Here is a 12450-nt window from a genome sequence, read left to right as displayed (position 1 = left end):
TTGTCCTCTGACCTCACAAACACTGTGGTAGTAACCCCCATAAACACAGATACTAAATAAACGTAACAAAATTAAAATTTTTCTAAAGAGCTTACTAGATAAATACAAAAATTAAAAGAATCAATACAATAATAAGATAATCTGTACTACTGTAGTCATGAAATAAAGATGGTTATTTCTGGAGGCAGAGACAGACAGACCTCTGTGAGTTAGAGGCTAGCCTCATCTACATAGTGAGTTTCAGGACAGCCAAGGCTACACAGTGAGGCCCTGCATAAAAAAACATAATTATACAAATTCATATGCAAACATATATAAATTATGAGTCATAATAAAACATTAAAGTTTTGAATAGTATTATATAAGAAACATACATTGTTGAACATGCTTGTTTGGGGGAGAAATTTTTGTAGTATTGGGGAAGACTGAGGCCTTCCTGTATGATAAGCTCATGTTCTGCTACATCATTAGCTTAACAACGTTTAAAATAATCTCATTTACACATAATCTTCTGCATCGTGGTGTTTTTCACTGAGAACACTGCAGAGATCCTGCTCTCAGAAAACTGTACTTTTTGTAAAGAACAAGACAAGACAGAATTGCATTAGCAAGTTTTAGTATTCATAGAGCAGCAGTACAAACAAGTACATGATAGTGTATTGTGCACTATTGAAAGGGCCATTGTAAGGGAAACAAAGCCCCCCCCCCCACTAGCTCTGCTAATTACAGATTCAGTGGAAAATACTGCACTCTGCCCCCACGCCCCATACCAGAAAAGTTAGCCCATCATGCTCTGCTAACAGGATGCTTGCAGGATGACCCCTGCGGTTGTGTTTGCAAGATAAATTGCTTGAAAAGAATGCTTGCCAAATAACCCCTTGCTAGATAAGCTTGGAATTCGTTTACCTACCCAGACTCTGAGAAAGACCGCGGAGACATCTGGCGTCCAGGTGTCTGCACTCGGGGTGACCCCACTCCCCTGCCCTGGTAGAACTGCCTCATAAAAGGCCTGTGAGCCTCAAACTCGGGGTCACCAGCTACTCCTCGCGCTGGTGCCCCATGAGCTCGTGTTAAAATAAAGCTTCATTTGTGACCCGATATCGGAGTGGAGCTCTCTGTTTTGAATGCCAACCCTAACACTATGTGAATGTGTTTGTGGAGGTGAATGTTCTAGACCTTGAGATTTGATGTACAAGCAAAAAAGGAATTAATACTTTAATACGTTAGTAGATTTTTTTATACTGACATACACTGCATGAGTCTGGCTTCACAAGAAACATGACAACTTACTTAATAGTTTATAACTTTCAATTTCTTCCTCTAACTCTTGAGTATCTGGAATTTCTGAAATCAGTGGAGCTGGAGGGAGAAACCAATCCAGTGATTTTTCCTTAACTGGAAGGCTACACAGAAAACAAAATGTAAATATATGTTAATAAGGACAGGCTATCAAAAAACATCTATTTAGTAAACATTACTCAAATGCAAACTCTCAGACAAACACTCCATAAATAAACTAACAGACACATTTTGCTTTACCCCTGTATGGCAATGCTCTCAACATCTTCCCTGTGTGTTACAGGACTGATGCACACTGCCGAATGAGGAGGAACACTGGCTGAATGATAGCTGTCAGGCCACTTCATTTTCTCCTCACTTAAACGTTAGCATTTCAAGTACTGCATACCACAAATTACTGGTGAACCATTACTATATTCTAGATCATTCCTGTAACCATTGAGAATTAAAAGTCCCTAAAATTATAAAACTGAAAATAATTCATTAGATAACCCTTCTTTCAGGCACACTTACTTTTCAGTTTCATCTGGGCTACTGAAAAACAAATTATCCATGGAAAAAAAGCAATTGTTTGATTTCAGCATTGTTGAAAACCAGGCTTTGTCTGATCTACAAGAAAAAAAAAAAAGGCAGTTTATATTTATTTACAGGAATGTAAAAAACAATTTCTGGACAAGTAAATGAGAATCATTAATTTCCCAGAAAGCTTTCTAAAATATAATCACAGACAACTATTTAGCTTTGTCTTCCAAAAGTTCCTTGAAAATGCCTCATTATGAAACACATTATTCTCTGTTCATTCATGTGTTTTCCCACATGTATCCCTCTCTATACTGCACTAATGCGTAGAATGTACTTCCACTCTTCCTACTACATCCTTCAGTGTAGGTCACCATTGTTAAAAGCATACATTGCTCTTTTCATTTCAACTATCACTGCCCCCGCATATCAAAACTATATCTCATTTTTCTAAATTCTGAAACATAATGAAGTGTTCTATAGGTCAAAGCATGAAATTAGATGCACAAATCATAAAACACAAATTACATTTCCTTTTTAAAAGATTTATTTATTTATTATGTATACAGTATTCTGCCTGCATGTATGCCTACAGGCCAGAAGAGGGTGCCAGATTTTTATTACAGATGGTTGTGAGTCACCATGTAGTTGCTGGGAATTGAACTCAGGACCTCTGGAAGGGCAGCCACTGCTCTTAACCTCTGAGCCATCTCTCCAGCCCACATTTCCATTTCTTATGTGATAGTCAATATACTGCAAATTTTTCCTCAGGACAGAAATTCCAATTTTAAAAACTACATGAACACCATCTTATAGCAAAAGTGCATTACCACGTTAGAATCTATGTTACCAAGATAGAGAGTTCTCTAGAGAAGACATGTAGGGTGATGTTAGGAGGAAGGCTATTTCCAGTGCAGCTCTTGACAAAATGACACAAGAGGCTAAATCCTGCACACACTTTAAGACAGTTCTTACTGAACCTGAACCAGAATACTGTGGGTTTTTTGTTGTTTTAGTTATTTGGATTATATTTACTTTTTTTTGTTTGGTTGGTTTTTTTGTTTGTTTGTTTGTTTGTTTGTTTTTCCAGACAGGGTTTCTCTGTGTAGCTTTGCACCTTTCCTGGATCTTGCTCTGTAGACCAGGCTGGCCTCGAACTCACAAAGTTCAGCCTGGCTCTGCCTCCCAAGTGCTGGGATTAAAGGCGTGCGCCATCACTGCCTGGCTTATATTTACTTTAAATACTCTTCTCAATTTATTAATCACCCAGTCACCAACAAAAGTAAGTAGCCCAAAATAAAACAAATACGATTCTATGAACATCTAAATCAATTTGAATGCATGATAAACAGAAGCCAAGGAAAACTGGGCAGAAAGTACAAGGGAATCATTCTGAAATACTCTAACAGATCTTTACGTCTACTTATGAAACAATTTCAGAACTTGAAACAGTTATCTGAAAAACCTATGCTAATCAACTTCGTATTTATTGTCCAAGAAGTTGCAAAATGCTTCTTGTCTAATGTCAGAACTATATTTTAATCAACAAAAGGTTAATGAAGTAAAACCCATCAAAACAGGTTTACAGGGCTGTGTGTGTGTGTGTGTGTGTGTGTGTGTGTGTGTACACTCTGGATTAAAAAAAAAACTTTATCTAGAATTTTCTATTTCTCAATCCTGCATTATTTCTCTTTATAACATTCGTCTATAATTGGAACTTTGCATTTAGTTGTTTATCTTTCTCCCTGCAAAGCAAAGAGGGATTTTTTTCTTATATGTTTCAATAACCTATAGTTATTGAACTGTTCCTGACAGAATAGATAATCAATAAAAATTCAATGTAGAATGAATGCACTAGCAATCAACTATAATTCTAAATAAAACAATTTCAGTTAGCTGATTACCCACAGTTAATGTTAAGTTTAAATTTTTGAATTTTCCTTCTAGCTCAAGAATCACATAATCACACCATTAAGGCTCTAAAAGATGGTGAATTTGGAACTTTCATCATGTAAATAAATCTTTAAAAAAAAAACAAAAAAAAAAAAACCCATAGTATCCAGCCAGGCAGTGGTGGCACTTGGGAGACAGAGATAGGAGGATCTCTGTGAGTTCGAGGCCAGCCTGGTCTTCAGAGCAAGAGCCAGGACAGGCACTAAAACTACACAAAGAAACTCTGTCTCAAAAACAACAACAACAAAAAGTAAGATGATAAACTTTTAATTAAAGTTTCAGGGTTAGATTGAGATATTTTAAATTCATCGCAGTTTTTATTTCAGAGCTGGGCATGGTAGTAGAAGTTTAAAATCCAGCCCTGGGAAAGTGGAAGCAGGAGGATCAGTTCAAGGCTGGTCTCAGCTGAGATCAGCCTGGGCTACAACAAAAAACCGGTTTCACCACAAAACACAGTGCAAAACTCAGTAAGCAAGCAGTCACAAAGCATTTTTACTTTGTGAGTAGTTTGTTGCTTGTAGAAGGTAACACACACTTCTAATTCTATTGGCAACTTTACTACCGTGTCGTATAAAATTACTGGGTTGTGGGTTGTTATTTCTACATTTGAAAACGTGCATCATCAGATGTGAGTGGTTCACGACAGTAACTCCCACTGAAGGAAGAGTAAGAGCGGAACCTGGAAGGTTGCAAAGCGAATTCCGGGAGAGCAGCCTGGGCTAGACGTGGGGGGCCTGTTTCAACAACCAACACACACTTGTTTCAAACGGGCAGGCGTCATATACAATGCCGACTCGCAAGAAACCATCTGTCCAGACCGGGAAGAAGCGCCACAAACGACCACGGGGACTCTGCAGGGCCTAGAGAGCCAAGTCTCGGGGTGGCAGCCGCCCGTCAGCAGCCCATCCCGAGGTGAGGGTAAAACGGGCCTGGTTAGCTACTGGGGAGGCAGAGGCAGGAGGATCTCTGTGAGTTCGAGGCCAGCCTGGGCTACGGAGTGAGATCCAGGACAGACTCCAAAGCTACAGAGAAACCTTGTCTGGAAATACACACACACTCACACACTCACACACATACACACACACACACACACACACACACACCACACACACACACACTCACACACACTCACACACACTCACACACTCACACACATATACACACACACACCACACACACACACACATATACACACACACTCACACACACACTCACACACACTCACACACACACACCACATACACACACTCACACACATATACACACACACTCACACACACTCACACACCACACTCACACACACCACACTCACACACATACACACACACACACATTCACACACTCACACACATATACACACACACACACCACACACACACACACACACCACACACACACACACTCACACACATATACACACACACACTCACACACACACTCACACACACTCACACCACACACACACCACACACACACAATGACTCAGTGGCTCCTGGTTAGTGGCTGATGTGGTGCATGTAGGAACCCCTGACCCCTCACCCCTCACCCCGACCCCTCACCCCGACCCCCCCCCCCGACCCCTCACCCCTCCCCCCGACCCCTCACCCCGACCCCTCCCCCCGGCCCCTCCCCCCTCCCCCGCAGGCTGCTCTGACCGCAGGCCGAGGAGCTGCGCGCCCTTGCCCGCCTGCCCAGCAGAGGGCGCCCGGGCGAAGCTGCCCCACCGGGGCCCACACCCGCTCCGCGCCACCCGCGCCCTCTCCCGTGCCCCTCCTTCCCCCACGCGCCTCGCTCGCCGTCCCCGCGCCGTCCCCACGCGCCTCGCTCACCGTCCCCGCGCCGTCCCCGCGCGCCTCGCTCGCCGTCCCCGCGCCGTCCCCCCGCCTCGCTCGCCGTCCCCGCGCGCCTCGCTCACCGTCCCCGCGCCGTCCCCCCGCCTCGCTCGCCGTCCCCGCGCCGTCCCCGCGCCTCGCTCACCGTCCCCGCGCCGTCCCCGCGCCTCGCTCGCCGTCCCCGCGCCGTCCCCGCGCCTCGCTCACCGTCCCCGCGCGCCTCGCTCGCCGTCCCCGCGCCGACGCGCGTCCAGCCCAGGCCGCGGCCACTCACGGACCCTCAGGCCGAGCGCCGATCCCCCGATGATCGCCGATCCCCGCTCCTCGAACGGCCGCAAGCCTGCAAGGCCAGCTCAGTCAAACTCCAAGCGCTCCACCACCCCAAGCCCCGCCTCTGCGCGGCCCAGCCGGCCTAGCCTTAGCTCTGGGACCCCAGTTTCTCCTGACCTAGAAAGTATGGAAAGTGTCTTATTAAAATGACAACCATTCTGTTACCGTGACAGCTTTATTTCAGAAACAAATATGTTTAAAAGTCACAGTGCAGCCAGGCAGTGGGGGCGGCGGCGGGGCACGCCTTTAATCCCAGCACTCGGGAGGCAGAGCCAGGCGGATGTTTGTGAGTTCGAGGCCAGCCTGGGCTACAGAGCGAGATCCAGGAAAGGCGCAAAGCTACACAGAGAAACCCTGTCTAGAAAAACCCAAAAAAAAAAAAAAAAAAAAAAAGAATGACAAAGTCAAGAATGGTGTGTTCTTAAGCTGCAAACGCAATTACAAATGTTAGTCACCTTTTTAAATGTTTTCAGCAAAGTTGCCCTCTGACGACTGGTAGGGGATATTTTCATAGGAAATCTTGTAGCTGGTAAAATATCAGCGATTCACTGATACTTTTCTCCCAGAGATACTTAGACTTTCAAAAAAAACTCCCCTTCCTCTGTCCACTAAGACACACACAATTCTTCTAACTGACTTACTCCTTTTTTTTTTCTTTATGACTCTACTGCTTAACAGCTATATAACCTATAACCTGAACCTATAACCTGAACCTTTTTTGGGGGGGAAAAAAACTTGAACTTCAAATCTTAATTTGTCATCCTCAATGACATTAATTCCTAACTCATATTCTTGGCAAAGATTCAATAAATAACAAATGCTCAATTGTATCAATTTCTTTCAACTCTCTTGGACTATAAAAATCAGTCCTTGGGTTGGGGATTTAGCTCAGTGGTAGAGTGTTTGCCTAGCAAGCGCAAGGCCCTAGGTTCCATCCTCAGCTCAAAAAAAAAAAAAAAAATCAACCCTTGTAAGCTGAAAAACCTACTCATAACCTTTTTTTTTCCAAGACAGGGTTTCTCTGTGTAGCTCAGGCTGTCCTAGAACTCACTCTGTAGACTAGGCCAGCCTTGAATTCATAAGATTAAAACAATACACTCATGTTCATGCAGAGCCTTCAGAGGCCAGAAAAGGACTTCCCCTGGAGTGAGAGTCTCCTGATGGAGTGTGGGTGCTAGCAGCTGAACTCTGGAAGAACAGCAAGCACTCTCAGCTACCACACCGTCTCTCCAACCGCTGCATCCTTTATGCTTAATGAAGGAAAGAGTCTTAGCAAAATAGGATGCATTTGTTATGGACCAGATGTTTTTGCTAACCCTCTAATTTGCAAAAATTCAAATGTTGAAATCTAATTCTCAATATGATGGCATCTAGAGGTGGGACCTTTGAGGAACAATTAGTTCAAATTGGAGCTTTTCGAATAAGATTAGTGGCCTTATAGGAGATCGGGAAGGTTGGTGGGTGCAGGGGCACATACTGTGTTCCCTGAAGTGGGAGCTGAAACAGGGTTCAGTTTAAAGCCAGCCTGTGCTGAATTAGACCCTGTCTAACCAACCAACCAACCAACCAACCAACCAACCAACCACCAACCAGATACACTGAGAGTCAGAAGGAAGGCTCTCACCTGATGCTGAATCTACCAGCATGTGGTCTTAGATGTCGCGGATCTTGGAACTATGAGCATTAACTTGTTCAAGCCATCCATCCTGTAGTAATTTGTTATAGCAGCCCAAACTAAGACATCGTTTGTCATAAATTATTAATTCAGCAACAGAAGGTTGCAAACAAGTTTTCTTTTTTTCTATTTATTTATTAATTTTTTGTTCAGAGAGTTATGTTTTACTTAAGTTGTGGAAGTGAGATCCCTATTCATCTTCCCTTTCACTGTTTGATTTATGGCAGACATTTTTCTACAGGCTAATCCATAATCTAAAAAGCTTTTAGCCTCCCCTCCTGAAAGTACAGCCAGCATAGCTTTTCATCAGCTTGATAAGGTGCAGATTCTTATCCTAATAGTGAAATGTTTCACCACAGCATGCCCAGTGATTGGGCAAAACCAAAATGTATTGTCAGTCACAGTTATCCTAGGGCCCTCCTTGTTAGGGAGCTTCCCTGGGTCTGTGGGCTGCAGTCTGATTCTCCTTTGCTTTAAGTTTTCACTGTCAATGCACACAGTAGCAAATGGCTACTATGTTCCTCTAAAATAAACTTTCAATTATTTATAAGAATGCAGTATTCTCTAGAACCTTTGCCCTTCTCACCAAAATAATACAAACATGCAAGCTTTAATTTTTAAAAAGAAATATCAAGATAGTGACAGAGGTAATAAAAATCCAAGTGGGATGGCTTAACTTGTTTTTAGTAGTCTTAATCCTAAAGTTTTAATTTTACAAACGAAGTACCAATACTATAACAATCTTTTGGATTAAAAGTTAACACTGGAAATAAGTCATCCAGACCAGCCTCTGGTTTGGAATTCAGCTAATTCATTTCTCAATGAAATTGGTGAAAATTGAAAGAAAAAATTATTCATCCCCTGCAGAAATGGTCCTGGGGGCAAAAGGGCTAAAGAAGAAACATCCCTGAGAGGAAAAAATAAATCTATGAAAATTCTTCAAAAAGGGTCCAAGTCTGTAGATGTAATTCTAAACGGTTTTATTAAATAAGAAACACAGAGCCAAAGGCCGAGAGCCCAGGAGGTCAGAGAGCGGTAGCTAAGAGCTAAGACCACCTTCTTATCTCAGGGGAAGGACGGCAGCGGCAGCGAGGGGTAAGAAGGCGGTCTTGGTCTTAGCTCTTAGCTACTGCTCTCTGACCTCTGGGGCTTTTAACTCTGCCTTTGGCTCTGTGGTTTTTATTTAATAAAACCATTCAGAATTACATCTACACAAGTCGGTCATATTTAAATGAAGACTGGTTCCTTCCTCCTTCCTCCCAGGTTAGCCAGACAGACTCCATTTCATAATGCCCCAGCTCCCACCTACAGGGCTTTTTTTTTGGCCTTTTTTCTTTCATTTCCATTTCCTTTTTTATTATGGCGAAATGTATAAGATCTTCATGATGTTAGCCATTCACAAATGTATGAATGGTATCAACTATCTTACAACTATCACCATTATCAATACCTCAGTGTTTTGTCATCCCTCGTGTCTCAGTCAGGGTTACTATGGCTGTGATGAAATGCCATGACCAAAGCAATGTGGGGAGGAAGGGGCTTATTCGACATCACATTCATCAACAAAGGAAATCAGGATAAGAAACAGCAGGATCCTGGAGGCAGGAGCTGATGCAGAGGCCATGGAGGGATGCTGCTTGCTGGCTTGCTCACCATGGCTTGCTCAGCCGGGCGGTGGTGGTGCACGCCTGTAATCCCAACACTTGGGAGACAGAGGCAGGTGGATGGATCTCTGTGAGTTCGAGGCCAGCCTGGTCTACAAAGCAAGTTCCAGGACAGCCTCCAAAGCTACAGAGAAACCCTGTCTCGAAAAAACAAAAACAAAAACAAAACAAAACAAAAAACAAAAACAAAACAAAACAAAACAAAAAAAAACATGGCTTGCTCAGCCTGCTTTCTACAGAACCCAGGACCACAAGCCCAGAGACGGCACGATCCACAGTGGGGTATGCCCTACTCCATCACTTATTAATTAAGAAAATACTCTACAGGCTTGCCTACAGCCCAATCTCATGGAGGCATTTTCTCAGCTGAGCCCCCTCCTCTCTGATGACTCTAGCCTGTGTCAGCTTGACATAAAACTAGCCAGCACACAACTTCGTCCCATTAAACAGTAATTCTTTCCCTTCCCACAGCTTCTGGTAACACCCATTCTACTCTCTATCTCTATGACTTTGCCTACTCTCAATTCCTAGTGTTAATGGAATCATACAATATTTGTCCTTCAGCATCTGGCTTCTGTTACTTAACTCCATGTCTGTAAGATCCATCATGTTGTAGCATGTGTCAGAATTCCATTCATCCTTAAGACTGAATATTCATAGTACTCCATTGTCTTGCAATCCACTTTATACTTATCCATTTGTTTTCCTGCTTGACTTTTTGCTGTTGCAATTCTATGGAACATTGATAAATAAGTATCTGAGTCCCTGCTTTCTTTAAAAAAAAAAAAACTTTAGATTTATTATATATATATATATATATATATATATATATGTATGTATGTATATATACATACACATATATAACTATATAACTATATATATAACTATATATATAACTATATATATAACTATATATATAACTATATATATAACTATATATATAACTATATATATATATATATAGTATTGTTAACCATTGAGCTGTCTCTCCAGCCCCTGAGCCCCTTCGCTCAGTTCTTTGGGTTGTACTCAGGAGTGGACTCGCTGGGTCATCTAGTAGCTCTGCCTACCATTCTGAAAAGCTGCCAATCTGTCCTCAACAGCAGCAGCACCACTTTCCACTGACAAAAGTATGCACTGGCATCTCTTTGGGAGTTTGATTTGATTTCATAATTATTAATGATCCTGAGAATTGTTTCTCATATGCTTAATGATCATTTGATTAGCATTTTTGTAGAAATGTCTAATTGGGTCCTTTGCCAATGGCATGGTGTTTCTCTGTTTTTTGAATTTTGCAAGTTCTTTACAATCTGAGTATTAATCTCTTATTAGATAAGTCACTTTACGTTCAGTAGAGAGTATTTTCGTTTTGTGTATTTGAAAAATACCAATTTTGATGTAATCCAACTTACTAACTTTTTCTTTTGTTGCCTCACTTTGTTGTTTACCTCATATTGGTAAAGTTATTGCCAAATCCGATCTTAAAAACTCTTCCTTGATGTTCTCTTCTATGTTTAGGTTTCATCTATGGAAAGCTCGTGATGTGCCTCTTGATTAGTGCTACAGACAGGCCCGACTCAAACAAAACCAAGGGGAAGATACTTTTCCAGAAAGAACGGGGGAATTTAAAAGATGACCAATAGCCATGGGAACACCACAGGTCTCGGCTAATGCAGATGATGCCGTAGATTCTTGTTCAGATTCCAACATCACCACATTTTGACTACTTTTGCAGACAAGCATCCTGAAATGTTAATACAAGATCTTCCATGATACCATTCAATATTGGTATCAGAAATAGAATTTAAACAATTATTTGTAAACAATATTTTCCCATTATATTCTTGGTTACATAGATACTCCCCTTAAATGCTGGTTAGAGACAAAGAATAATTTTGAAACATTAGAGTTTTGACTCTAAAGAAGCAAGAATCAAGAAATGTTGAAGTTTTTCCCTTGGGTGACAGCTGGAATTATTAATTAAAGATGTGGTCTTGATGAGTCCCAGCTGACCTCAACTCCATAGATACCTGGATGAACTTGAACTCCTGACCCTCCTGCTTCACCTTCTGAGTGGTGGGTAGGTCTACAGGCAGGCGCCACCTTGTCCAGTTTAGAAATGTTACTTATTTCCAGGTGGTCGTGGCGCACTTGGGAGGCAGAGGCAGAGGCAGGTGGATCTCTGTGAGTTTGAGGCCAGCCTGGTCTACAGAGCTAGTCTAGGACAGGCTCCAAAACTACAGAGAAACCCTGTCTCAAAAAAAAAAAAAAAAAAAAGGGAGAGAAATGTTACTTATTGTCAGATTTGGGTAAGAAAAGATAAGATGATCATTTGAGAAAAAAATAAAAATTAAATTATTAAATAAAAGAATAAAGGAAATAAAGGTATAGGGTTTCTATTGCTGTGAAGAGATACTGTGACCATTGTTATGCAAAACCCATGAGAGTCTGTTTAAGGGGAATGTAGTTAGAGTTTTCCTGCCTGGCCCAGTCAGGACAAATCTCTCTTACCCGCCAGTCCCACAGTTGCTCAGACCCAACCAAGAAAGCACACAGAAACTTACATTGTTTAGAAACTGTATGGCTGTGGCAGGCTTCTTGTTATCTACTTCTTTTATCTTAAATTAACCCATTTCTGTTAGTCTATACTTTGCCACATGGCTTGTGGCTTACCAGTGTCTTTACATGTTGCTTTTCATGGCAGCGGCTGGCAGTGTCTCTCCCCAGCCTTCTACTTCCCAGAATTCTCTTTTCTCTTGTCCCGCCTATACTTCCTGCCTGGCCACTGGCCAATCAGAACTTTATTTACACAGAGTGATATCCACAGCACTTCCCCTTTTCTTTTTTTTTTTAAAAAAGGAAGGTTTTAACTTTAACATAGTACAATTACATATAACAAAACAATTATCTAGCAAGAATTACAGTTACAATATTAAAGAAGATATCCTATCTATCTTATATTTGTGAGTCTAAGGTTTTATATCTAACTTATCTTGTATCATAACTGAGGAAATTATAACTATCTAGTCTTCAACCACATCAAAGACCTCAGAAGGATATAATATTACCTGAGAACCGGGAGAAGGATGTAAGCATTTTTCAGGAGTCTTGCAAGAGTAGACAGAGACAGCTGGCAGCCTGGACAGTCACCTAATGTTCCTTTGTAAAGTTGGGGCAT

General features: G+C 41.8%; 1 protein-coding gene across 3 annotated transcripts in view; it reads right to left on the bottom strand.

The window, feature by feature from the left end:
- Positions 1 to 5758, bottom strand: part of Hfm1 (helicase for meiosis 1) — an 83700-nt gene extending 77942 nt beyond the window's left edge. For 2 of the 3 annotated variants that reach the window (XM_036200629.1, XM_036200631.1), the window contains exons 1-3: positions 5601 to 5625; positions 1813 to 1908; positions 1291 to 1403 (exon numbers count right to left, since the gene is read on the bottom strand). In XM_036200629.1, coding sequence (XP_036056522.1) covers positions 1291 to 1403; positions 1813 to 1883 — 184 coding nt within the window. In that variant the 5' untranslated portion in view covers positions 1884 to 1908; positions 5601 to 5625. Of the gene's footprint in view, positions 1 to 1290; positions 1404 to 1812; positions 1909 to 5600; positions 5626 to 5748 lie in introns of those variants that run through there. The other variant, XM_036200630.1, reaches the window with a different exon arrangement.
- Positions 5759 to 12450: the final 6692 nt, after the last annotated feature.

Source organism: Onychomys torridus, chromosome 10 (assembly GCF_903995425.1).
Source record: "Onychomys torridus chromosome 10, mOncTor1.1, whole genome shotgun sequence".
In the NCBI taxonomy this organism is placed as follows: Eukaryota; Metazoa; Chordata; class Mammalia; order Rodentia; family Cricetidae; genus Onychomys; species Onychomys torridus.
Note: the sequence above shows the minus strand (reverse complement) of the source record. Positions and strands in the feature narration are given on the sequence as shown.